Raw genomic sequence first — 27,537 nt, forward strand, 5'->3', positions numbered from 1 at the left:
CGGCCTCGTCCTCCTGAGCCCAAATCCGCCGGGATCAGCCCCATTCCCACCCCAAATCCCCTTTTCCCAACCCCAAAATCCTCGAGAACAGCCCCGGAATGGCCCCGAACGGCCCCAGAACGGCCTCGGAACGGCCTCGTCCTCCTGAGCCCAAATCCCCATTTCTGACCCCAAATCCCCCGGGATTTCCCCCAAATCCCTCGGGAACGTCCCCCAGAATCGCCCCCAGATCTGGAATGCGAGCCCGGAATCTCCCCCAAATCCGGGATCTGAGCCCGGAATTGCCCCCGGATTTGGGAGCTGAGCCCAGAATTGCCCCAGATCTGGAATCCAAGCCTGGAATCTCCCCCGGATTTGGGATCTGAGGCCGGAATTCCCCCCAAATCTGGGATCCAAGCCCGGAATCCCCCCCGGATTTGGGATCCGAGCCCAGAATTCCCCCCAGATCTGGCATCCAAGCCCGGAATCCCCCCCGGATTTGGGATCTGAGCCCAGAATTCCCCCCAGATCTGGGATCCGAGCCCAGAATACCCCAAAAATCTGGAATCCGAGCCCGGAATCCCCCCCGGATTTGGGATCTGAGCCCAGAATTCCCCCCAAATCTGGCATCCAAGCCCGGAATCCCCCAAAAATCTGGAATTCGAGCCCGGAACCTCCCCCAGATTTGGAATCCAAGCCCGGAATCCCCCCTGGATTTGGGATCCGAGCCCAGAATCCCTCAAAAATCTGGAAGCCGAGCCTGGAATTCCCTCTGGATTTGGGATCCGAGCCCAGAATTCCCCCTGGGTTTGGAATCCGAGCCCAGAATTCCCCCCAAATCCGGGATCCGAGCCTGGAATCCCCCAAAAATCTGGAATTCGAGCCCGGAACCTCCCCCAGATTTGGAATCCAAGCCTGGAACCCCTCCCGGATTTGGGATCCGAGCCCAGAATACTCCAAAAATCTGGAATCTGAGCCTGGAATTCCCTCTGGATTTGGGATCCGAGCCCGGAATCCCCCCCAGGTTTGGGATCTGAGCCTGGAATTCCCTCCAAATCCAGGTTCTTAGCCTGGAATCTCCCCTGGATTTGGGATCCGAGCCCAGAATCCCCCAAAAATCTGGAAGCCGAGCCTGGAATTCCCCCTGGATTTGGGATCCGAGCCCGGAATCCCCCCTGGATTTGGAATCCGAGCCCGGAATTCCCCCCAAATCTGGCATCCAAGCCCGGAATCCCCCAAAAATCTGGAATTCGAGCCCGGAACCTCCCCCAGATTTGGAATCCAAGGCCAGAATCCCCCCTGGATTTGGGATCCGAGCCCAGAATCCCTCAAAAATCTGGAATCTGAGCCTGGAATTCCCTCTGGATTTGGGATCCGAGCCCAGAATTCCCCCCAAATCCGGGATCCGAGCCTGGAATCCCCCAAAAATCTGGAATTCGAGCCCGGAACCTCCCCCAGATTTGGAATCCAAGCCCGGGATCCCTCCCGGATTTGGGATCCGAGCCCAGAATCCCCCAAAAATCTGGAATCTGAGCCTGAAATTCCCTCTGGATTTGGGATCCGAGCCCGGAATCCCCCCCAGGTTTGGGATCTGAGCCTGGAATTCCCCAAAAATCCAGGTTCTTAGCCTGGAATCTCCTCTGGATTTGGGATCCGAGCCCAGAATCCCCCAAAAATCTGGAATCCGAGCCTGGAATCTCCTCTGGATTTGGGACCCGAGCCCGGAATTCCCTCCAAATCTGGCATCCGAGCCCGGAATCCCCCCCAGATTTGGGATCCGAGCCTGGAACCCCCCCCGGATTTGGGACCCCAGCCCAGCATTCCCGCCGGCATTCCCGCTTTTCCGGTATTCCCGCTTTTCCGGCCGCACCATCAGGGTGTCCTTGGGGAAGAGGTTCCTGCTGGGGCTCCGGGGGCTCCCTCCGGGGCTGTTGGGCTCCTGCGGCGCCGGCCCCCTCCGGAACCAGCTGGAGATGGCCCAGATGATGAAAATCCTGCGGGAAAAAAAACCTCGGGAATTCTGCCGGCATCGTCTCCCCTCCCCCTCCCTCCCCGCTCTCCCCTTTCCCAAAAAAATCGGGGTTTTCCCGCCGCTTCCGGGAGGTTCTGGGATTTTTTTTTCCCCTCGCGGGTTTCGCTTCCCGGGAATTGTTTTCTCCTGGGGATTCCTCTCGTGCCAAAAATCCCCTTTTTCCAGGGATTTGGCCTTTCCAAAAACTCCTCCTTCCCGAAAAATCCCCGTTCCTACAGATCTCTCTTCCCGAAAAATTCCCTCTTCCCCCAAATCCCGCTCCCAAAATCCCCTTTTCCCACGGATCCCTCTTCCCAGTGATTCTCTCTTCCCAAAAAATCCCCTTTTCCCACAGATCCAAGCTCCCAAAAATCCCCTTTTTCCCCAAATCCCACTCCCAAAAATCCCCTTTTCCCATGGATCCTCCATCCCAAAAATTCTCTCTTCCCAAAAAATCCCCTTTCCCCCCAAATCCCGCTCCCAAAAAATCCCTTTTCCCACGGATCCGTCTTCCCAGTGATTCTCTCTTCCCAAAAAATCCCCTTTTCCCCCCAAATCCCACTCCCAAAAATCCCCTTTTCCCAGACATTTTCTCTTCCCACAAACTCCTCCTTCCCGAAAAATCCCCGTTGCTACGGATCTTTCTTCCCAAAAAATCCCCTTTTTCCCCAAATCCCACTCCCAAAAATCCCCTTTTCCCATGGATTCTCCTTCCCAAAAATTCTCTCTTCCCAAAAAATCCCCTTTTCCCACAGATCCAAGCTCCCAAAAATCCCCTTTTCCCCAAATCCCGCTCCCAAAACCCCTTTTTCCCCAAAATCCCACTCCCAAAAATCCCCTTTTCCCACGGATCCCTCTTCCCAGTGATTCTCTCTTCCCAAAAAATCCCCTTTTCCCCCAAATCCCGCTCCCTGCAGAGAATTCCCGATTTTTGGCACATTCCGGGAGCGCATCCCGAGGATTCCCCTCCCCCCCAGCCCCACCCCGGGCCCTTCCCGCGACCTTCGGATCCCGGGAATGCCGGGAAGGGGCCCTGACCCCGCGGGAACCCGGGAAGGGCGGCGAGCCCGATCCCGATCCCAATCCCGATCCCAATCCCGAGCCCGAGCCCGATCCCAATCCCGATCCCGATCCCGATCTCGATCCCGATCCCGATCCCGGTGGCAGGGCCAGAGATAGCCCTGGGTTTGGGGGTCCCAGACAATCCCGAGGTGATCCCGATCCCGATCCCAAGGTGATCCCGCTGCCAGCGTGACCCTGATTCCATCCCGATCCTGATCCCCGTCCCGATCCGGAGTCCATCCCGACCCTGATCCCATCCCAATCCCGATCCCAAAGTGATCCCACTGCCAGTGTGATGCTGATCCCCGTCCTGATCCTGATTCCATCCCGATCCCAATCCTGATCCCAAGGTGATCCCGCTGCCAGCGTGACCCTGATTCCATCCCGATCCTGATCCCCGTCCCGATCCGGAGTCCATCCCGACCCTGATCCCATCCCAACCCTGCTCCCATCCCAATCCCATCCCACTCCTGCTCCCATTCTGATCCCATCCTGACCCTGCTGCCATTCCCACCCCATTCCTAACCCCATCCTGACCTTGATCCCATCCCGCTCCCATCCTGACCCTGATCCCATTCCCACTCCTATCCCAGTCCTGTTCCCATCCCGCTCCCACTCCCATCCTGATCCCATCCCGACCCTGCTCCCACCCCAATCCAAATCCCATCCCGCTCCTGTTCCCATCCTGATCCCATCCCGACCCTGATCCCATTCCAATCCCACTCCCATCCTGATCCCATCCTGACCCTGCTGCCATTCCCATCCCATTCCCACCCCATTCCTAATCCCATCCTGACCGTGATCCCATTCCCACTCCTATCCCATTCCAATCCCATCCTGATCCCGCTCCCATCCTGACCCTGATCCCAATCCCAATCCTACTCCTATCGCACTCCCAAGCCCATCCTGACCCTGATCCCATTGCAATCCCATCCTGATCCCATTCCTGTCCCAACTCCGCTGCCATCCTGATCCCATCCCGACCCCAATCCCATCCCAATCCCAATCCCATCCTGACCCTACTCCCATCCTCATCCCAATCCCATCCCGCTCCCACTCCCATCCTGATCCCATCCTGACCCTGATCCTGTTCCCACCCCATCCTGATTCCATCCCAACCCATCCCAATCCCATCCCGCTCCCACTCCCATCCTGATCCCATCCCAACCCTGCTCCCATTCCCACCCCATTCCTAATCCCATCCCGATCCTGATCCCACTCCCATCCTGACCCTAATCCCATTCCCACTCCTATCTCACTCCCAAGCCCATCCCAACCCCGCTCCCATTGCAATCCCATCCTGATCCCGTTCCTATCCCAACTCCGCTGCCATCCTGATCCCATCCCGACCCCGATCCCATCCTGACCCCGATCCCATCCCGACCCCGATCCCATCCTGATCCCATCCCGACCCTGCTGCCATTCCCACCCCATCCTGATCCCATCCTGATCCTGATCCCATCCTGACCCCGATCCCATCCTGATCCCATCCCGACCCTGCTGCCATTCCCACCCCATCCTGATCCCATCCTGATCCTGATCCCATCCCGACCCCGATCCCATCCCGACCCCGATCCCATCCCGACCCCGATCCCATCCTGATCCCATCCCGACCCTGCTGCCATTCCCACCCCATCCTGATCCCATCCTGATCCTGATCCCATCCCGAACCCGATCCCATCCTGACCCCGATCCCATCCCGACCCCGATCCCATCCCGCTCCCATCCCGACCCTGCTGCCATTCCCACCCCATCCTGATCCCATCCTGATCCTGATCCCATCCTGACCCTGCTCCCATCCCAATCCCAATCCCATCCCGACCCCGATCCCATCCTACTCCCACTCCCATCCTGATCCCATCCCGACCCTGCTGCCATCCCCATCCCAATCCCATCCCAACCCCGATCCCATCCTGATCCCATCCCAACCCTGCTCCCATCCCAATCCCAATCCCATCCCGCTCCCACTCCCATCCTGATCCCATCCCGACCCTGCTCCCATCCCGACCCCGATCCCATCCCTCTCCTGCTCCCCTCCCATTCCCATTCCCGTTCCCGCCCCGTTGGCTCGGTGCTCACCTGAGCAGGACGCCTTTGATCACCTGCCACGCGTTGGGCCCCGGCTGCTGCTGCTGCTGCTGCTGCGCCCGCGCCGCCTCCGCCTCCGCCTCCGCCTCGCCGCCGCCCGCGCTGCCGTTGCTCGTCACCTGCGGCACCGCCCGTCACCACCGGAACCGAACCGGGACCGGCACCGGAACCGGGACCGGCACCGGGACTGCCCGGCAGCACCGGAACCGGAACCAGAACCGGCACCGGGACCACCCGGCAGCACCAGAACCGGAACCAGAACCGGGACCAGCACCGGGACCGCCCGGCAGCACCGGAACCAGCACTGGGACCAGCACCAGGACCACCCGGCAGCACCGGAACCGGCACCGGGACCAGCACTGGGACCAGCACCGGGACTGCCCGTCAGCACCGGAACCGGGACCAGAACCGGCACCAGACCAGCACCGGCACCGGGACCAGCACCGGGACCACCCGTCAGCACCGGAACTGGGACCAGCACGGGAAGCAGCACCGGGACCAGAACCGGGACTGCCCAGCAGCCCCGGCACCGGGACCAGCACTGGGACCACTCATCAGCACCGGAACCGGGACCAGAACCGGCACTGGACCAGCACTGGGACCACCCGGCAGCACCGGAACTGGGACCAGCACGGGAAGCAGCACCGGGACCAGAACCGGGACCGGGACCAGCAGCGGAACCGGGACCAGAACCAGCACCGGCACCGCCCGGCAGCACCGGCACCAGCTGCTCTGGTCAGCACCACCACCGGTACCGGCACTGCCCATCGGTACCGGCACCGCCACCGGCCCTTCCCGCTCCCTCCCCGCTCCCCGGCCCCATCCCAGTCCCTTTTCGGGGTCCCCGTCCCGATCCCGGTTCCCGATTCCGGTCCCGCTCCCTTCCCCCACCCCCGTCCCCGGTTCCAGTCCCAATCCCGGTCTCTGACCCTGATCCCTGCTCCCGGTTCTGTCCCGGTCCCGGTGCCGGTCCCCATCCCCGGCTTTGGTCCCGGACCCCGTCCCGGTCCCGGTCCCTGCCCCGCTCCCGCTCCCTTCCCCCACCCCCGTCCCCGGTTCCAGTCCCAATCCCGGTCTCTGACCCTGATCCCTGTCCCGCTCCCGGTCCCGTTCCCTTTCCCGGTCCCCTGTCCCTTTCCCGGTCCCGTTCCCTGCCCCCGGTCCCGGTTCTGTCCCGGTCCCGGTCCCGCTTCTCTGTCCCTGTTCCCGCTCGCTCCAGGACCTTATCCCAGTCCCAGCCCCGCTCCTCTGTCCCCGTTCCCGTCCCCACACCGGTCCCTTCCCCCCGCTCCCGCTCCCGCTCCCGCTCCCGCTCCCTCACCGCTCTCCCCGGTTTCGCTCCCTGCTCCCGGTTCCCGTCCCCCATTCCCTGCCCCGCTGCCCGCTCTTCCCTCTCTCCCCGTGACTTTCTCCGTCCCCATTCCCGCCCCATTCCCTCTCCCGGTGCCCGTTCCCGCCCCGCCGGGCCCCGCTCGCGGCCGTTCCCTCCCGGACCTGCCCCGGGCCCGGTCCCGGCCCCGCCGCCGCCTCCGTGCCCGGCGCCGCCATCTTTGCTGCGCCTCCTCTCGCGCCGCTCTCGCGAGACTTCCGGGGGAGGGAGGGGCAGCGCCCACGTGACCCCCGCGAGGGGCGGGGAAAGCGCTGAGCCACGCCCCTTTTCGTGATGTCACAAGAGCGCCTACCAATAGCAGCGCGGCACGCCCCCGGCGGGAGGGGGGGTTCCCCGCTCCGCCCCCTCATCCGCGCTCAGCCAATAGCAGCGCGCCCCGCCCCTCCCGCGCGCGCTTTTGGGGGTGTTCCCTTAGTGACGTCACTGGCGCGCCCAGCCAATGGCGGCGCGGTGCGCTCCCGGTGGGGGTTTCCCCGACCGCGCCCCCGGCGGTGACGTCACGGCGCTCTCAGCCAATGGCGGCGCGGCCCGCGCGGGGATTTCCAGGTCCGGCGGCGGCGCGGCCTCGGGGGGCGGCGGCGGGAGCGGCACCGGCACCTCCGGGACCGGGCCCCGAACCGGGACCGGTACCGGGAGCGGCACCGAGACCCGCACCGGGAGCGGAACCGGGACCGGCACAGGGACCCGCACCGGGAGCGGAACCGGGAGCGGCACCGGGACCCGAACCGTGACCCGCACCGGGAGCGGCACCGACACCTCTAGGCCCCGCACCGGGAGCGGCACCGGCACCTCCAGGCCCCGAACCGGGACCGGGACCCGCACCGGCACCTCTGGGCCCCGCACCGGAACCAGCACCGGGACCCGCACCGGCACCTCCGGGCCCCGCACCGGGACCGGGACCCGCACCGGCACCTCCGGGCCCCGCACCGGGGCCCGCACCGGAACCGGCACCGGGCCATGGCGCTGCCGCTCGGTGAGCGCGGCCCCGGGGGGGGGAGCGGAACCGGGGATCCCCCCCAGTGGCACAACCGGGACCCCCCGGGGGTAACGGGGGCATAACGGGGGGTAACGGGGGGATAACGGGAGGGCACCGGCGCTTGGGGCGGTCCCGGGGGGTGTCACGGTCCCGTCCCGGTGCTGGGAATGGCCCGATTTCCTTCCGGGGGTGGCGATGCCGGTGCTGATGCCGCGCTCCCGGTGCCGTGTCCCGGCAGGAGCCGCCGTGCAGGACCCCGGGCTGGCGATGGCTCACGGAGCACCGGGGACAGGTAAAGTCCCGCTGTCCCGGGCCCGGTGTCCGCTCCCGGTCCCGGTATCCGTCTCCCATCCCGCTGTCCCCTCCCGGTCCTGCTGTCCCTCTCCCATCCCGCTGTCCCCCATCCCGCTGTCCCGGTGTCCCCTCCCGTTCCCGCTGTCCCCTCCCGTTCCCAGTGTCCCCCCTCCTGGTCCCGGTGTCCCGTTCCCGGTGGCCCCTCCCCCATCCCGGTGTCCCGTTCCCGCTGTCCCGTTCCTGTTCCCGGTGTCCCCTCCCCCGTTCCCGCTGTCCCGTTCCCGTTCCCGGTGTCCCCTCCCCGGTGTCCCCTCCCCCATCCCGGTGTCCCGTTCCCGCTGTCCCGTTCCCGGTGTCCCCTCCCCTATCCCGGTGCCCCTCTCCCCCATCCCGGTGTCCCGTTCCCGTTCCCGGTGCCCCTCTCCCCCATCCCGGTGTCCCGTTCCCCTTCCCGGTGTCCCCTCTCCCCCATCCCGGTGTCCCGTTCCTGTTCCCGGTGTCCCCTCCCCCGTTCCCGCTGTCCCGTTCCCGTTCCCGGTGTCCCCTCCCCGGTGTCCCCTCCCCCATCCCGGTGTCCCGTTCCCGCTGTCCCGTTCCCGGTGTCCCCTCCCCTATCCCGGTGCCCCTCTCCCCCATCCCGGTGTCCCGTTCCCGGTCCCGGTGTCCCCTCCCCCATCCCGGTGTCCCCTCCTGGTCCCGGTGTCCCGTTCCCCTTCCCGGTGTCCCGCTGTCCCGTTCCCGGTGTCCCACTGTCCCGTTCCCCTTCCCGGTGTCCCGTTCCCGTTCCCGGTGTCCCCTCTCCCCCATCCCGGTGTCCCGTTCCCGCTGTCCCGGTGTCCCGTTCCCGTTCCCGGTGTCCCCTCCCTCATCCCGGTGTCCCCTCCCTCATCCCGGTGTCCCCTCCCGCATCCCGGTGTCCCGTTCCCCTTCCCGCTGTCCCGCTGTCCCGTTCCCGGTGTCCCCTCCCCGGTGTCCCCTCCCCCATCCCGGTGTCCCGCTGTCCCGTTCCCGGTGTCTCGTTCTCGGTGTCCCGTTCCCGGTGCCCCCTTCCCCCATCCCGCTGTCCCGTTCCCGTTCCTGCTGTCTCGTTCTCGGTGTCCCGTTCCCGGTGTCCCGCTGTCCCGTTCCCCTTCCCGGTGTCCCCTCTCCCCCATCCCGGTGTCCCGTTCCCGTTCCCGGTGGCCCCTCCCCCATCCCGGTGTCCCGTTCCCGCTGTCCCGTTCCCTGTGTCCCGGTGTCCCCTCCCCCATCCCGGTGTCCCCTCCCCCATCCCGCTGTCCCCTCCCCCGGTCCCGCTGTCCCGTTCCCGGTGTCCCGTTCCCGTTCCCGCTGTCCCCTCCCCCGTTCTCGGTGTCCCCTCCCCCGTTCCCGGTGTCCCCTCCCCCGTTCTCGGTGTCCCCTCCCCCGTTCCCGGTGTCCCGTTCCCGTTCCCGCTGTCCCGTTCCCGTTCCCGGTGGCCCCGAGCCCCTCACGGCGCCGTTTTTTCCCTTTTTCCAGATGATTTGGGTGAGTGGAACCCGCGGGATTCGGAATTTTCGCCGTTTCCCGGGAAGTTCGGGATCCTGGAACCGCGAGAAGGATTCGGGGAATCCGGGAATCCGGGAACTCGGGAGTCTGGGAATCCGGGAGTTTGGGAGTCTGGGAGTCCGGGAATTCGGGAATTCGGGAGTTCAGGAATCTGGGAATCCGGGAATCCGGGAATTTGGGAACTCAGGAGTCCGGGAATTCGGGAATTCAGGAATTCGGGAGTCGGGGAATTTGGGAATTTGGGAATCCGGGAATTTGGGAGTCTGGGAGTTCGGGAATCCGGGAATTCGGGAGTTTGGGAATCCGGGGATTTGGGAATCCGGGAGTCCGGGAATTTGGGAATCCGGGAATTCGGGAATTCAGGAATCCGGGACCTCATCCCAAAGCGGATCCAGGCGGGAATTGGGGCGGGGGATGGAGCGGGAGGGACGGGGAGATCTGGGATCGCTCCGGGATTTGGGATCTGGGACGGGGATCCCTCCTGGATTTGGGATTTGGGATGGGAATCCCTCTCGGATTTGGGATTTGGGATGGGAATCCCTCCCAGATTTGGGATCGGGGACGGGGATCCCTCCTGAGTTTGGGATTTGGGATCGGGGATGGGAATTCCTCCTGGATTTGGGATTTGGGATCGGGGACGGGGATCCCTCCTGGATTTGGGATCTGGGATGGGAATCCTTCCCGGATTTGGGATTTCAGCTGGAATTCATTCCCAGATTCGGGATCTGGGTTTTAAATCCCTCCTGGATTTGGGATCTGGGATGGGAATCCTTCCCGGATTTGGGATTTCAGCTGGAATTCATTCCCAGATTCGGGATCTGGGTTTTAAATCCCTCCCGGATTCAGGATCTGGGCTGGGAATCCATCCCAGGTTTGGGATTTCGGCTGGAATTCATTCCCGGATTTGGGATCTGGTTTTTAAATCCCTCCTGGATTTGGGATTTCAGCTGGAATTCATTCCCAGATTCGGGATCTGGGCTGGGAATCCCTCCTGGATTTGGGATTTCGGCTGGAATCCATCCCAGATTTGGAATTTCGGCTGGAATTCATTCCCAGATTTGGGATCCGGGTTTAAAATCGCTCCCAGATTTGGGATCTGGGCTGGAATTCATCCCCAGATTTGGAATTTCGGCTGGAATTCGTTCCCAGATTTGGGATCTGGGCTGGGAATCCCTCCCAGGTTTGGGATTTCGGCTGGAATTCACTCCTAGATTCGGGATCTGGGTTTTAAATCCCTCCCAGATTCAGGATCTGGGCTGGAATTCGTCCCCACATTTGGAATTTCGGCTGGAATTCATTCCCAGATTTGGGATCTGGGCTGGGAATCCATCCCAGGTTTGGGATTTCGGCTGGAATTCATTCCCGGATTTGGGATTTCGGCTGGAATTCATTCCCGGATTTGGGATCTGGGTTTTAAATCCATCCCAGGTTTGGGATCTGGGCTGGAATTCATTCCCAGATTCGGAATTTCGGCTGGAATTCGTTCCCAGATTTGGAATTTCGGCTGGAATTCATTCCCAGATTTGGAATCTGGGTTTTAAATCCATCCCAGGTTTGGGATCTGGGCTGGAATTCATTCCCAGATTTGGGATTTCAGCTGGAATTCATCCCCAGATTCGGAATTTCAGCCGGAATTCACCCCCAGATTTGGGATCTGGGTTTTAAATCCCTCCCGGATTCAGGATCTGGGCTGGAATTCATTCCCAGATTTGGGATTTCGGCTGGAATTCACCCCCAGATTCGGGATCCGGGCCTGGACCAGCCCCAGAATTCCCTCCCAAACCCCCGATTCCCCCCGGAACACCCTCAGAACCCCTTCCTAAATCCGGGATCCCCCCCCCCCCCCCCACCGAAATTCCCGCTTTTCCCGGCAGAAATCCTGGAAGAGGTGATGAAGGAGGACGGCTTCCAGCCCGAGCCGCCTCCCAGCATTCCCAAATCCCTTCCCAAGCTGATCCCGCGCGGCTCCGACCCCTCGGGCTCGGCGGATTCCCGGGAATCCGGGAGCGCCCGCCTGGCTCAGACCCTGCGGGAGCTCTCGCTGTCGCCGGGCTCGCGGTGGTGCCAAACGCCGGGAACGGCGCTGGAAAAGCGGGAGAAGCTGGAAAAGAGGGAAAAGCCGCGCCTGGTGATCACGGAGCAGCCGAAGCAGCGCGGGATGAGGTTCCGCTACGAGTGCGAGGGAAGATCCGCCGGGAGCATCCTGGGGGAAAACAGCACCGAGGCCGCCAAGAGCCTGCCCAGCATCGAGGTGGGAGCCGGGAAAAGGCGCTGGGAAAGCGGGAATGGCGCGGGATGGGGGCTGGGGCTGGGCTTGGGGGGGGGGTTGGGATGGTTTGGGATGGATTTAGGAAGATTCGGGATGGATTTCGGGAGTTTTGGGATGGATTTCGGGAGTTTCAGGATGGATTTGGGGAGTTTTGGGGTGGATTTCGGGAGTTTTGGGCAGTTTTGGGATGGATTTCGGGAGATTCGGGCAGTTTTGGGATGGATTTTGGGAGTTTTGGGATGGATTTGGGCAGTTTTGGGATGGATTTAGGGAGTTTTGGGATGGATTCGGGGAGTTTCAGGCAGTTTTGGGATGGATTTCGGGAGATTCGGGATGGATTTAGGGAGTTTCGGACAGTTTCAGGATGGAGTTAGGGAGTTTCGGGCAGTTTTGGGATGGATTTCGGGAGTTTCAGGGTGGATTTAGGGAGTTTTGGGGTGGATCTGGGCGGTTTTGGGGAGTTTCAGGCAGTTTTGGGATGGGTTTAGGGAGATTCGGGATGGATTTCGGGAGTTTCGGGCAGTTTTTGGGGTGGTTTGGGCAGTTTTGGGGTGGTTTGGGATAAATTGGGGAGTTTTGGGATCCGCCGGGAGCATCCTGGGGGAAAACAGCACCGAGGCCGCCAAGAGCCTGCCCAGCATCGAGGTGGGAGCCGGGAAAAGGCGCTGGGAAAGCGGGAATGGCGCGGGATGGGGGCTGGGGCTTGGGCGGGGGGGGCTTGGGGTGGATTTGGGATGGATTTAGGAAGATTCGGGATGGATTTCGGGAGTTTTGGGATGGATTTCGGGAGTTTCAGGATGGATTTGGGGAGTTTTGGGGTGGATTTCGGGAGTTTTGGGCAGTTTTGGGATGGATTTCGGGAGATTCGGGCAGTTTTGGGATGGATTTTGGGAGTTTTGGGATGGATTTGGGCAGTTTTGGGATGGATTTAGGGAGTTTTGGGATGGATTCGGGGAGTTTCAGGCAGTTTTGGGATGGATTTCGGGAGATTCGGGATGGATTTAGGGAGTTTCGGACAGTTTCAGGATGGAGTTAGGGAGTTTCGGGCAGTTTTGGGATGGATTTCGGGAGTTTCAGGGTGGATTTAGGGAGTTTTGGGGTGGATCTGGGCGGTTTTGGGGAGTTTCAGGCAGTTTTGGGATGGGTTTAGGGAGATTCGGGATGGATTTCGGGAGTTTCGGGCAGTTTTTGGGGTGGTTTGGGCAGTTTTGGGGTGGTTTGGGATAAATTGGGGAGTTTTGGGATGCGCCGGGAGCATCCTGGGGGAAAACAGCACCGAGGCCGCCAAGAGCCTGCCCAGCATCGAGGTGGGAGCCGGGAAAAGGCGCTGGGAAAGCGGGAATGGCGCGGGATGGGGGCCGGGGCTGGGCTTGGGCGGGTTTGGGGTGGGTTTGGGGAGTTTCAGGCAGTTTTGGGATGGATTTCGGGAGGTTTGGGATGGATTTCGGGAGATTCGGGATGGATTATGGGAGTTTCAGGCAGTTTTGGGATGGATTTGGGCAGTTTTGGGATGGATTTTGGGAGATTCGGGCAGTTTCGGGATGGATTTTGGTGAGTTTCGGGCAGTTTCGGGATGGATTTCGGGAGATTCGAGATGGATTTCGGGAGGTTTGGGATGGATTTAGGGAGTTTAGGGCAGTTTTGGGATGGATTTTGGGAGATTCGGGCAGTTTCGGGATGGATTTGGTGAGTTTCGGGCAGTTTCGGGATGGATTTCGGGAGATTCGAGATGGATTTCGGGAGGTTTGGGATGGATTTAGGGAGTTTAGGGCAGTTTTGGGGTGGATTTAGGGAGTTTCGGGATGGATTTCGGGAGATTCGAGATGGATTTCGGGAGGTTTGGGATGGATTTAGGGAGTTTAGGGCAGTTTTGGGGTGGATTTAGGGAGTTTCAGGATGGATTTAGGGAGTTTCAGGCAGTTTTGGGATGGATTTGGGGAGTTTGGGGATGGATTTAGGGAGTTTTGGGATGGATTCGGGGAGTTTCAGGCAGTTTTGGGATGGATTTCGGGAGATTCGGGATGGATTTAGGGAGTTTCGGACAGTTTCAGGATGGAGTTAGGGAGTTTCGGGCAGTTTTGGGATGGATTTCGGGAGTTTCAGGGTGGATTTAGGGAGTTTTAGGGTGGATCTGGGCGGTTTTGGGGAGTTTCAGGCAGTTTTGGGATGGGTTTAGGGAGATTTGGGATGGATTTCGGGAGTTTCGGGCAGTTTTTGGGGTGGTTTGGGCAGTTTTGGGGTGGTTTGGGATAAATTGGGGAGTTTTGGGATGCGCCGGGAGCATCCTGGGGGAAAACAGCACCGAGGCCGCCAAGAGCCTGCCCAGCATCGAGGTGGGAGCCGGGAAAAGGCGCTGGGAAAGCGGGAATGGCGCGGGATGGGGGCTGGGGCTTGGGCGGGGGGGGGCTTGGGGTGGATTTGGGATGGATTTAGGAAGATTCGGGATGGATTTCGGGAGTTTTGGGATGGATTTCGGGAGTTTCAGGATGGATTTGGGGAGTTTTGGGGTGGATTTCGGGAGTTTTGGGCAGTTTTGGGATGGATTTCGGGAGATTCGGGCAGTTTTGGGATGGATTTTGGGAGTTTTGGGATGGATTTGGGCAGTTTTGGGATGGATTTAGGGAGTTTTGGGATGGATTCGGGGAGTTTCAGGCAGTTTTGGGATGGATTTCGGGAGATTCGGGATGGATTTAGGGAGTTTCGGACAGTTTCAGGATGGAGTTAGGGAGTTTCGGGCAGTTTTGGGATGGATTTCGGGAGTTTCAGGGTGGATTTAGGGAGTTTTGGGGTGGATCTGGGCGGTTTTGGGGAGTTTCAGGCAGTTTTGGGATGGGTTTAGGGAGATTCGGGATGGATTTCGGGAGTTTCGGGCAGTTTTTGGGGTGGTTTGGGCAGTTTTGGGGTGGTTTGGGATAAATTGGGGAGTTTTGGGATGCGCCGGGAGCATCCTGGGGGAAAACAGCACCGAGGCCGCCAAGAGCCTGCCCAGCATCGAGGTGGGAGCCGGGAAAAGGCGCTGGGAAAGCGGGAATGGCGCGGGATGGGGGCCGGGGCTGGGCTTGGGCGGGTTTGGGGTGGGTTTGGGGAGTTTCAGGCAGTTTTGGGATGGATTTCGGGAGGTTTGGGATGGATTTCGGGAGATTCGGGATGGATTATGGGAGTTTCAGGCAGTTTTGGGATGGATTTGGGCAGTTTTGGGATGGATTTTGGGAGATTCGGGCAGTTTCGGGATGGATTTTGGTGAGTTTCGGGCAGTTTCGGGATGGATTTCGGGAGATTCGAGATGGATTTCGGGAGGTTTGGGATGGATTTAGGGAGTTTAGGGCAGTTTTGGGATGGATTTTGGGAGATTCGGGCAGTTTCGGGATGGATTTGGTGAGTTTCGGGCAGTTTCGGGATGGATTTCGGGAGATTCGAGATGGATTTCGGGAGGTTTGGGATGGATTTAGGGAGTTTAGGGCAGTTTTGGGGTGGATTTAGGGAGTTTCGGGATGGATTTCGGGAGATTCGAGATGGATTTCGGGAGGTTTGGGATGGATTTAGGGAGTTTAGGGCAGTTTTGGGGTGGATTTAGGGAGTTTCAGGATGGATTTAGGGAGTTTCAGGCAGTTTTGGGATGGATTTGGGGAGTTTGGGGATGGATTTAGGGAGTTTTGGGATGGATTCGGGGAGTTTCAGGCAGTTTTGGGATGGATTTCGGGAGATTCGGGATGGATTTAGGGAGTTTCGGACAGTTTCAGGATGGAGTTAGGGAGTTTCGGGCAGTTTTGGGATGGATTTCGGGAGTTTCAGGGTGGATTTAGGGAGTTTTGGGGTGGATCTGGGCGGTTTTGGGGAGTTTCAGGCAGTTTTGGGATGGGTTTAGGGAGATTCGGGATGGATTTCGGGAGTTTCGGGCAGTTTTTGGGGTGGTTTGGGCAGTTTTGGGGTGGTTTGGGATAAATTGGGGAGTTTTGGGATGCGCCGGGAGCATCCTGGGGGAAAACAGCACCGAGGCCGCCAAGAGCCTGCCCAGCATCGAGGTGGGAGCCGGGAAAAGGCGCTGGGAAAGCGGGAATGGCGCGGGATGGGGGCCGGGGCTGGGCTTGGGCGGGTTTGGGGTGGGTTTGGGGAGTTTCAGGCAGTTTTGGGATGGATTTCGGGAGGTTTGGGATGGATTTCGGGAGATTCGGGATGGATTATGGGAGTTTCAGGCAGTTTTGGGATGGATTTGGGCAGTTTTGGGATGGATTTTGGGAGATTCGGGCAGTTTCGGGATGGATTTTGGTGAGTTTCGGGCAGTTTCGGGATGGATTTCGGGAGATTCGAGATGGATTTCGGGAGGTTTGGGATGGATTTAGGGAGTTTAGGGCAGTTTTGGGATGGATTTTGGGAGATTCGGGCAGTTTCGGGATGGATTTGGTGAGTTTCGGGCAGTTTCGGGATGGATTTCGGGAGATTCGAGATGGATTTCGGGAGGTTTGGGATGGATTTAGGGAGTTTAGGGCAGTTTTGGGGTGGATTTAGGGAGTTTCGGGATGGATTTCGGGAGATTCGAGATGGATTTCGGGAGGTTTGGGATGGATTTAGGGAGTTTAGGGCAGTTTTGGGGTGGATTTAGGGAGTTTCAGGATGGATTTAGGGAGTTTCAGGCAGTTTTGGGATGGATTTGGGGAGTTTGGGGATGGATTTAGGGAGTTTTGGGATGGATTCGGGGAGTTTCAGGCAGTTTTGGGATGGATTTCGGGAGATTCGGGATGGATTTAGGGAGTTTCGGACAGTTTCAGGATGGAGTTAGGGAGTTTCGGGCAGTTTTGGGATGGATTTCGGGAGTTTCAGGGTGGATTTAGGGAGTTTTAGGGTGGATCTGGGCGGTTTTGGGGAGTTTCAGGCAGTTTTGGGATGGGTTTAGGGAGATTCGGGATGGATTTCGGGAGTTTCGGGCAGTTTTTGGGGTGGTTTGGGCAGTTTTGGGGTGGTTTGGGATAAATTGGGGAGTTTTGGGATGCGCCGGGAGCATCCTGGGGGAAAACAGCACCGAGGCCGCCAAGAGCCTGCCCAGCATCGAGGTGGGAGCCGGGAAAAGGCGCTGGGAAAGCGGGAATGGCGCGGGATGGGGGCTGGGGCTTGGGCGGGGGGGGGCTTGGGGTGGATTTGGGATGGATTTAGGAAGATTCGGGATGGATTTCGGGAGTTTTGGGATGGATTTCGGGAGTTTCAGGATGGATTTGGGGAGTTTTGGGGTGGATTTCGGGAGTTTTGGGCAGTTTTGGGATGGATTTCGGGAGATTCGGGCAGTTTTGGGATGGATTTTGGGAGTTTTGGGATGGATTTGGGCAGTTTTGGGATGGATTTAGGGAGTTTTGGGATGGATTCGGGGAGTTTCAGGCAGTTTTGGGATGGATTTCGGGAGATTCGGGATGGATTTAGGGAGTTTCGGACAGTTTCAGGATGGAGTTAGGGAGTTTCGGGCAGTTTTGGGATGGATTTCGGGAGTTTCAGGGTGGATTTAGGGAGTTTTGGGGTGGATCTGGGCGGTTTTGGGGAGTTTCAGGCAGTTTTGGGATGGGTTTAGGGAGATTCGGGATGGATTTCGGGAGTTTCGGGCAGTTTTTGGGGTGGTTTGGGCAGTTTTGGGGTGGTTTGGGATAAATTGGGGAGTTTTGGGATGCGCCGGGAGCATCCTGGGGGAAAACAGCACCGAGGCCGCCAAGAGCCTGCCCAGCATCGAGGTGGGAGCCGGGAAAAGGCGCTGGGAAAGCGGGAATGGCGCGGGATGGGGGCTGGGGCTGGGCTTGGGCGGGTTTGGGGTGGGTTTGGGGAGTTTCAGGCAGTTTTGGGATGGATTTCGGGAGGTTTGGGATGGATTTCGGGAGATTCGGGATGGATTATGGGAGTTTCAGGCAGTTTTGGGATGGATTTGGGCAGTTTTGGGATGGATTTTGGGAGATTCGGGCAGTTTCGGGATGGATTTTGGTGAGTTTCGGGCAGTTTCGGGATGGATTTCGGGAGATTCGAGATGGATTTCGGGAGGTTTGGGATGGATTTAGGGAGTTTAGGGCAGTTTTGGGGTGGATTTAGGGAGTTTCGGGATGGATTTCGGGAGATTTGAGATGGATTTCGGGAGGTTTGGGATGGATTTAGGGAGTTTAGGGCAGTTTTGGGGTGGATTTAGGGAGTTTCAGGATGGATTTAGGGAGTTTCAGGCAGTTTTGGGATGGATTTGGGGAGTTTGGGGATGGATTTGGGCAGTTTCGGGATGGATTTAGGGAGTTTCAGGATGGATTTAGGGAGTTTTGGGATGGATTCGGGGAGTTTCAGGCAGTTTTGGGATGGATTTCGGGAGATTCGGGATGGATTTCGGGAGTTTCGGACAGTTTCAGGATGGAGTTAGGGAGTTTTGGGCAGTTTTGGGATGGATTTCGGGAGTTTCAGGGTGGATTTACGAAGTTTCAGGATGGATTTAGGGAGTTTCGGGCAGTTTTGGGATGGATTTAGGGAGTTTGGGGAGTTTCAGGATGGATTTAGGGAGTTTCAGGCAGTTTTGGGATGGATTTGGGCAGTTTCAGGATGGATTTTGGGAGATTCGGGCAGTTTCGGGATGGATTTCGGGAGTTTTGGGATGGATTTCGGGAGTTTTGGGATGGATTTCGGGAGTTTTGGGATGGATTTAGGGAGTTTTGGGGTGGATCTGGGCGGTTTTGGGCAGTTTCGGGCAGTTTGGGGATGGATTTCGGGAGTGGATTTAGGGAGTTTTGGGCAGTTTCGGGATGGATTTCGGGATTCCCATCCCTTTTCCACAATTTCCATCCTCTTTTCCTCGATTCCCATCCCTTTGCCACGATTTCCGTCCTCTTTTCCATGATTTCCCTTCTTTTCCCCCTCATTTTCCATCCCTTTTCCCTCATTTCCATCCCTTTTCCACGATTTCCATCCTCTTTTCCCCAATTTCCATCCCTTTTCCATGATTTCCATCCTCTTTTCCCCAATTTCCATCCCTTTTCCATGATTTCTGTCCATTTTCTCATTTTCCATCCTCTTTTCCACGATTTCCATCCTCTTTTCCATTATTTCCATTCTCTTTTCCACAATTCCCCTTCTTTTCCCCCCTCATTCCCATCCCTTTTCCATGGTTCCCATCTTCTTTTCCTCGATTCCCATCCCTTTTCCACGATTTCCGTCCTCTTTTCCTCATTTTCCATCCTCTTTTCCCCGATTTCCATCCTGTTTTCCATGATTTCCATCCTGTTTTCCATGATTTCCCTTCTTTTTTCCACGATTTCCATCCCTTTTTCCTGATTTCCATCCCTTTCCCATGATTTCCATCCCTTTCCCATGATTTCCATCCTCTTCTCCGCTATTTCCGTCTTCTTTTCCATGATTTCCCTTCTCTTTTCCATGATTCCCATCCCTTTTCCATGATTTCCGTCCTCTTTTCCTCATTTTTCATTCTCTTTTCCATGATTCCCCTTCTTTTTTCCCCGATTTCCATCCCTTTTCCCTGATTCCCATCCCTTTTCCACGATTTCCATCCTCTTCTCCTCATTTTCCATCCTCTTTTCCATGATTTCCATCCTGTTCTCCACAATTTCCATCCTCTTTTCCATGATTTCCCTTCTTTTTTCCACGATTTCCATCCCTTTTTCCTGATTTCCATCCCTTTTCCATGATTTCCATTCTCTTCTCCACTATTTCCATCTTCTTTTCCATGATTTCCCTTCTCTTTTCCATGATTTCCATCCCTTTTCCACAATTTCCGTCCTCTTTTCCTCATTTTTCATCCTCTTTTCCATGATTTCCCTTCTTTTTTCCATGATTTCCCTTCTTTTTTCCACGATTTCCATCCCTTTTTCCTCATTTCCATCCCTTTTCCATGATTTCCGTCTTCTTTTCCCCGATTTCCATCCTCTTTTCCCCAATTTCCATCCTCTTTTCCATGATTTCCCTTCTTTTTGCCCCGATTCCCATCCCTTTTCCATGATTTTCGTCCTCTTTTCCATGATTTCCATCCTCTTTTCCCCAATTTCCATCCTCTTCTCCACAATTTCCATCCTCTTTTCCATGATTTCCCTTCTTTTTTCCACGATTTCCATCCCTTTTTCCTGATTTCCATCCCTTTCCCATGATTTCCATCCCTTTCCCATGATTTCCATCCTCTTCTCCGCTATTTCCGTCTTCTTTTCCATGATTTCCCTTCTCTTTTCCATGATTCCCATCCCTTTTCCATGATTTCCGTCCTCTTTTCCTCATTTTTCATTCTCTTTTCCATGATTCCCCTTCTTTTTTCCCCGATTTCCATCCCTTTTCCCTGATTCCCATCCCTTTTCCACGATTTCCATCCTCTTCTCCTCATTTTCCATCCTCTTTTCCATGATTTCCATCCTCTTCTCCACAATTTCCATCCTCTTTTCCATGATTTCCCTTCTTTTTTCCACGATTTCCATCCCTTTTTCCTGATTTTCATCCCTTTTCCATGATTTCCATTCTCTTCTCCACTATTTCCATCTTCTTTTCCATGATTTCCCTTCTCTTTTCCATGATTTCCATCCCTTTTCCACAATTTCCGTCCTCTTTTCCTCATTTTTCATCCTCTTTTCCATGATTTCCCTTCTTTTTTCCATGATTTCCCTTCTTTTTTCCACGATTTCCATCCCTTTTTCCTCATTTCCATCCCTTTTCCATGATTTCCGTCTTCTTTTCCCCGATTTCCATCCTCTTTTCCCCAATTTCCATCCTCTTTTCCATGATTTCCCTTCTTTTTGCCCCGATTCCCATCCCTTTTCCATGATTTTCGTCCTCTTTTCCATGATTTCCATCCTCTTTTCCCCAATTTCCATCCTCTTCTCCACAATTTCCGTCCTCTTTTCCATGATTTCCCTGCTTTTTTCCACGATTTCCATCCCTTTTTCCTGATTTCCATCCCTTTCCCATGATTTCCATCCCTTTTCCATGATTTCCGTTCTCTTCTCCGCTATTTCCGTCTTCTTTTCCATGATTTCCCTTCTCTTTTCCATGATTCCCATCCCTTTTCCATGATTTCCGTCCTCTTTTCCTCATTTTTCATTCTCTTTTCCATGATTCCCCTTCTTTTTTCCATGATTTCCGTCCTCTTTTCCCTGATTTCCCTTCTTTTTCCCACAATTTCCATTCTCTTTTCCCCGATTTCCGTCCTCTTTTCCACGATTCCCCTTCTTTTTTCCCCGATTTCCATCCCTTTTCCCTGATTCCCATCCCTTTTCCACGATTTCCATCCTCTTCTCCTCATTTCCCATCCTCTTTTCCACGATTTCCCTTCTTTTTTCCACGATTTCCATCCTCTTCTCCTCATTTCCCATCCTCTTTTCCACGATTTCCCTTCTTTTTTCCACGATTTCCATCCTCTTCCCCCTCATCCCACCCTCCTCCCCATCCCCACCTCCCTCTCCACCCTCCTCCCCCTTCCCAAATCCCCTTTTTCCCCTTTTTCCCCCCTTTTCCCCCACCCCCCCCCCCCTCCTCCCCACCCTTTTCCCACCATTCCCGCCCCGATTTCCCGGGATTTCTCCCGCTTTTCCCGCAGCTCCTGAACTGCCAGGGCATCCCGGAGGTGGCGGTCACGGCGTGCCTGGTGTGGAAGGATTGGCCCCACCGGGTGCATCCCCACGGCCTCGTGGGCAAGGACTGCGCCCAGGGGCTCTGCCGGGTGCTGCTCAAGCCCCACGCCAACCCCCGGCACAGGTGGGAGCCGGCAAAACCTCGGGAAAAGCCAAAAAAACGGGAATTCTGCGCCGCTTCCTGGGAATTTTCCCGGTTTTTTGGGGGGTTTTGGGGGTGGTTTTGGGGGTTTTGGGGCGTTTTTGGGGCTGTACCGGCGGCTCCTCGAGCTCCAGACCAATCCCGAACTCAGGAAAGATCTGGGAATATCCCTTAGATCGGGTCCTGGTGGAATTCCGGGGAATTTTCCAGGAATTTTCCCGTTTTTGGGTCTTTTTCGTGGCGTTTTTGAGGCTTTTTTGGGGGTTTTGAGGCGTTTTTGGGGCTGTACCGGTGGCTCCACGAGCTCCAGACCAATCCCAAGCTGGGGAAAAATCTGGGAATATCCCTTGGATCGGGTCCTGGTGGAATTCCAGGGAATTTTCTGGGAATTTTCCAGGAATTTTCCTGGTTTTGGGTCTTTTTCGTGGCGTTTTTGAGGCTTTTTTGGGGGGCTTGGGGGCGTTTTTGGGGCTGTACCGGGGGCTCCTCGAGCTCCAGACCAATCCCGAACTCAGGAAAAATCTGGGAATATCCCTTGGATCCCGTCCTGGTGGAATTTTGGGGAATTTTCCAAGAATTTTCCCATTTTTGCGTCTTTTTCACGGCGTTTTTGAGGCTTTTTTTGGGGGTTTTGAGGCGTTTTTGGGGCTCTGCCGGGTGCTGCTCAAGCCCCACGCCAACCCCCGGCACAGGTGGGAGCCGGCAAAACCTCGGGAAAAGCCAAAAAAACGGGAATTCTGCGCCGCTTCCTGGGAATTTTCCCGGTTTTTTGGGGGGTTTTGGGGTGGTTTTGGGGTGTTTTCGGTGCTGCTCCGGTCCCAGAGCTGTGCCAGGCGCGGTGGCATTGCCGGTGCCGAGGGAGGATCCGTTGGATCCGGTCCTGGGGGAATTCCGGGGAATTTTCCAGGAATTTTCTAGGAATTTTCCTGTTTTTGGGTCTTTTTCGTGGCGTTTTTGAGGCTTTTTTGGGGGTTTTGAGGCGTTTTTGGGGCTGTACCGGGGGCTCCTCGAGCTCCAGACCAATCCCGAACTCAGGAAAAATCTGGGAATATCCCTTGGAACCCATCCCGGTGGAATTCCAGGGAATTTTCTGGGAATTTTCCGGGAATTTTCCCGGTTTTGGGTCTTTTTCACGGTGTTTTTGAGGCTTTTTTGGGGGTTTTGAGGCGTTTTTGGGGCTGTACCGGTGGCTCCTCGAGCTCCAGACCAATCCTGAACTCAGGTAAAATCTGGGAATATCCCTTGGATCCCGTCCCGGTGGAATTCCGGGGAATTTTCCAGGGATTTTCCCGGTTTTTGTGTCTTTTTCACGGCGTTTTTGAGGTTTTTGGGGGGTTTTGAGGCCTTTTTGGGGCTCTGCCGGGTGCTGCTCAAGCCCCACGCCAACCCCCGGCACAGGTGGGAGCCGGCAAAACCTCGGGAAAAGCCAAAAAAACGGGAATTCTGCGCCGCTTCCTGGGAATTTTCCCGGTTTTTTGGGGGGTTTTGGGGTGGTTTTGGGGGTTTTGGGGCGTTTTTGGGGCTGTACCGGCGGCTCCTCGAGCTCCAGACCAATCCCGAACTCAGGAAAGATCTGGGAATATCCCTTAGATCCGGTCCCGGTGGAATTCCGGGGAATTTTCCAGGAATTTTCCCGTTTTGGGGTCTTTTTCGTGGCGTTTTTGAGGCTTTTTTGGGGGTTTTGGGGCGGTTTTGGGGCTGTACCGGTGGCTCCACGAGCTCCAGACCAATCCCAAGCTGGGGAAAAATCTGGGAATATCCCTTGGATCGGGTCCTGGTGGAATTCCGGGGAATTTTCTGGGAATTTTCCGGGAATTTTCCCGGTTTTGGGTCTTTTTCATGGTGTTTTTGAGGCTTTTTTGGGGGTTTTGAGGCGTTTTTGGGGCTGTACCGGGGGCTCCTCGAGCTCCAGACCAATCCCGAACTCAGGAAAAATCTGGGAATATCCCTTGGATCCCGTCCTGGTGGAATTCTGGGGAATTTTCCAAGAATTTTCGGGGAATTTTCCTGGTTTTGGGTCTTTTTCACGGCGTTTTTGAGGCTTTTTTGGGGGTTTTGAGGCGTTTTTGGGGCTGTACCGGGGGCTCCTCGAGCTCCAGACCAATCCTGAACTCAGGTAAAATCTGGGAATATCCCTTGGATCCCGTCCCGGTGGAATTCCGGGAATTTTCCAGGGATTTTCCCGGTTTTTGTGTCTTTTTCACGGCGTTTTTGAGGTTTTTGGGGGGTTTTGAGGCGTTTTTGGGGCTCTGCTGGGTGCTGCTCAAGCCCCACGCCAACCCCCGGCACAGGTGGGAGCCGGCAAAACCTCGGGAAAAGCCAAAAAAAACGGGAATTCTGTGCCGCTTCCTGGGAATTTTCCCGGTTTTTTGGGGGGTTTTGGGGGTGGTTTTGGGGGTTTTGGGGCGTTTTTGGGGCTGTACCGGCGGCTCCTCGAGCTCCAGACCAATCCCGAACTCAGGAAAGATCTGGGAATATCCCTTAGATCCGGTCCCGGTGGAATTCCGGGGAATTTTCCAGGAATTTTCCCGTTTTTGGGTCTTTTTCGTGGCGTTTTTGAGGCTTTTTTGGGGGTTTTGGGGCGTTTTTGGGGCTGTACCGGTGGCTCCACGAGCTCCAGACCAATCCCAAGCTGGGGAAAAATCTGGGAATATCCCTTGGATCGGGTCCTGGTGGAATTCCAGGGAATTTTCTGGGAATTTTCCAGGAATTTTCCTGGTTTTGGGTCTTTTTCGTGGCGTTTTTGAGGCTTTTTTGGGGGGCTTGGGGGCGTTTTTGGGGCTGTACCGGGGGCTCCTCGAGCTCCAGACCAATCCCGAACTCAGGAAAAATCTGGGAATATCCCTTGGATCCCGTCCTGGTGGAATTTTGGGGAATTTTCCAAGAATTTTCCCATTTTTGCGTCTTTTTCACGGCGTTTTTGAGGCTTTTTTTGGGGGTTTTGAGGCGTTTTTGGGGCTCTGCCGGGTGCTGCTCAAGCCCCACGCCAACCCCCGGCACAGGTGGGAGCCGGAAAAACCTCGGGAAAAGCCAAAAAAACGGGAATTCTGCGCCGCTTCCTGGGAATTTTCCCGGTTTTTTGGGGGGTTTTTGGGGTGGTTTTGGGGGTTTTGGGGCGTTTTTGGGGCTGTACCGGGGGCTCCTCGAGCTCCAGACCAATCCCGAACTCAGGAAAGATCTGGGAATATCCCTTAGATCCGGTCCCGGTGGAATTCCGGGGAATTTTCCAGGAATTTTCCCGTTTTGGGGTCTTTTTCGTGGCGTTTTTGAGGCTTTTTTGGGGGTTTTGGGGCGGTTTTGGGGCTGTACCGGTGGCTCCACGAGCTCCAGACCAATCCCAAGCTGGGGAAAAATCTGGGAATATCCCTTGGATCGGGTCCTGGTGGAATTCCAGGGAATTTTCTGGGAATTTTCCAGGAATTTTCCTGGTTTTGGGTCTTTTTCGTGGCGTTTTTGAGGCTTTTTTGGGGGGCTTGGGGGCGTTTTTGGGGCTGTACCGGCGGCTCCTCGAGCTCCAGACCAATCCCGAACTCAGGAAAAATCTGGGAATATCCCTTGGATCCGGTCCCGGTGGAATTCCGGGGAATTTTCCCACCTTTTTTCCCATTTCCCTGCATTTTTGGGGGCATTTTGGAGGCGTTTTCGCGGCGTTTTTGGGGCTCCTCAGGCCCCAAACCCCTCCCAAAAAGAGGAAAAACCCCGGGAATTTCCCAAAGTTGGAATTTCGGGAATTCCCGGGATTCATCCCATTTTTTGAGGCGTTTTCTGAGCCGCTTGTGGCATTTTCGGGCCTTTTTTTGATTTTTTTGGGCCGTTTTTTGGTGGGTTTTTTATTTTTTGGGGGTTTTTTGACTTTTTTTGGTATTTTTTAACGTTTTTGGTGATTTTTGGGGCATTTTATGGGGTTTTTTTTAGTCTTTTAGGTGATTTTTTGATATTTTCAGCATTTTTGGGTGGTTTTTTGATGGTTTCTTGTTGTTTTTTGCTCTTTCTGGTGGTTTTCAAATATTTTTGGTGGGTTTTGATCTTTTCAGGGCGTTTCGTGGTGGCTTTTTGATCTTTTTCGTGGTTTCTGGGGCATTTTATGGGGGTTTTTTAATCTTTTTTGTGGCTTTTTTGGTGGTTTGGGGTTTTTTTGGATCTTTTTGGGGTTTTTTGACTTTTTTGGGGTTTTTTGAACCTTTTTGCAGATTTTTTATGGTTTGGGGGGATTTTTAATCTTTCTGGTGGGTTTTTTGGGTTTTTTTAACATTTTTGGCATTTTTTCCGGGGGTTTTTCGGGGTTTTTTTGATCTTTTTGGTGGTTTTGTATTTTTGGGGGGTTTTTAACCTTTTTGGTGTTTTTTTGACAGTTTTTGGTGGGTTTTTTAATATTTTGGGTGGGGTTTTGGCTTTTTTGGGTGTTTTGCGATCCTTTTGGTGGCTTTCGGGTGGTTTTTTTGGGTTTTTTAACCTTTTTGGCGGTTTTTGGGTGGGTTTGAGGTGGTTTTTTTGATTTTTTTGGCTTTTTTTGGCTTTTTCGGGTGCTTTTGGGGGCTTTTTGGTGGTTTTTTAACCTTTTCAGGGGCTTTTAGGCGTTTTTTTTTGGTGTTTTTTTGATCTCCTGGGTGGTTTTCGGGGCGTTTTTTTGGCGTTCTCGGGCAGGGGAGTTTGGGAACCAGCAGGAAAAATTGGGAATTTTGGGATTCCCGGCAGTTTCAGCAACCTGGGCATTCAGTGTGTGAAGAAGAAGGAGATCGAGGCCGCCATCGAGAAGAAGCTGCAGCTCGGGATCGACCCCTTCAAAGGTGAGGATTGGCTCCTTTTCCCTGGATTTCCGGGATTTCCCTCTTTGTTCCGTTTTTTCCTGATTTTCCTGATTTTTCCTGGTTTTTTCCTGGTTTTTCCTGTTTTTGTCCTGTTTTTTTCCTGGTTTTTTCCCTGTTTTTTTTTCCTGTTTTTTTTCCTGATTTTTTCCTGTTTTTTCCTGTTTTTTTTTCCTGTTTTTTCCTAATTTTTCCTGATTTTTTCCTGATCTTTCCTGGGTTTTTCCTGGTTTTTTCCTGATTTTTTTCCTGTTTTTTTCCTGATTTTTCCCTGTTTTTTTCCTGATTTTTCCTGGTTTTTTCCTGGCTTTTTCCTGTTTTTTTCCCTGTTTTTTCCCTGTTTTTCCCCTGTTTTTTCCTGATTTTTCATGTTTTTTTCCTGTTTTTTTCCTGATTTTTCCCTGATTTTTTCCTGGTTTTTTCCTGATTTTTTCCTGATTTTTCCTGTTTTTTTTCCTGTTTTTTTTCCTGGTATTTTTCCTGATCTTTCCTGGTTTTTTTCCTGGTTTTTTCCTGATTTTTTTCCCGTATTTTTCCTGATTTTTCCCTGTTTTTTTTTTCCTGATTTTTCCTGTTTTTTTCCTGTTTTTTTCCTGATTTTTCCTGGGGTTTTTTCCTGATTTTTCCTGTTTTTTTTCCTGTTTTTCCCCTGATTTTTCCTGTTTTTTCCTGTTTTTTTCCTGCTTTCCCCCCTGATTTTTCCTGGGTTTTTTCCCTGGTTTTTTTTCCTGTTTTTTTCCTGATTTTTTCCTGTTTTTTTTCCTGTTTTTTCCTGATTTTTCCTGATCTTTTTCCTGATCTTTCCTGGTTTTTTTCCTGGTTTTTTCCTGTTTTTTTCCCCTGATTTTTTCCCCCGTATTTTTCCTGATTTTTCCCTGTTTTTTTCCTGATTTTTCCTGGTTTTTTCCTGGTTTTTTCCTGATTTTTCCTGGGTTTTTTTTCCTGGTTTTTTTTCCTGATTTTTTCCTGGTTTTTTCCTGATTTTTCCTGTTTTTTTTCCTGTTTTTCCCCTGATTTTTCCTGTTTTTTCCTGTTTTTTTCCTGCTTTCCCCCCTGATTTTTCCTGGTTTTTTTCCTGGTTTTTTCCTGTTTTTCCTGATTTTTTCCAGGTTTTTTTTCCTGGTTTTTTCCTGATTTTTCCTGGTTTTTTCTCCATTTTTCCCATTTTTTCCCCTTTGGTTGTTGGTTTTTTTCTTGTTTCTTTCCTGGTTTTCCCCTTCTTTTTCCTGGTTTTTTTTTTCCCTCCATTTTTTAAGGGTTTTTTTTCCCCCTTTTTTCCCCTTCCTTCCCCCCTTTTTCCCCCCCCATTTTTAAGGGTTTTTTTTTTCCTTTTTTCCCCCTTCCCCCCCCTTTTTTCCCCCCTTTCCCCTCTTTTTTTCACTTTTTCTTTTTCCTTTTTCCTTTTTCCCCGCTTTTTTTTCC

The 27,537-nt window shown here is 54.9% G+C and overlaps 1 protein-coding gene across 1 annotated transcript in view; it reads left to right on the forward strand.

The window, feature by feature from the left end:
- Positions 1-7,086: 7,086 nt before the first annotated feature.
- LOC125320892 (transcription factor RelB homolog) overlaps positions 7,087-27,537 on the forward strand; it is a 28,088-nt gene continuing 7,637 nt past the window's right edge. Inside the window, exons 1-6 of the mRNA XM_048293311.1 lie at positions 7,087-7,503; positions 7,745-7,798; positions 9,298-9,306; positions 11,202-11,578; positions 21,135-21,292; positions 26,006-26,097. Coding sequence (XP_048149268.1) covers positions 7,488-7,503; positions 7,745-7,798; positions 9,298-9,306; positions 11,202-11,578; positions 21,135-21,292; positions 26,006-26,097 — 706 coding nt within the window. The 5' untranslated portion in view covers positions 7,087-7,487. The remainder of the gene's footprint in view (positions 7,504-7,744; positions 7,799-9,297; positions 9,307-11,201; positions 11,579-21,134; positions 21,293-26,005; positions 26,098-27,537) is intronic.

The sequence above is a fragment of the Corvus hawaiiensis genome, unplaced genomic scaffold (assembly GCF_020740725.1).
Source record: "Corvus hawaiiensis isolate bCorHaw1 unplaced genomic scaffold, bCorHaw1.pri.cur scaffold_269_ctg1, whole genome shotgun sequence".
NCBI classification, from domain to species: domain Eukaryota; kingdom Metazoa; phylum Chordata; class Aves; order Passeriformes; family Corvidae; genus Corvus; species Corvus hawaiiensis.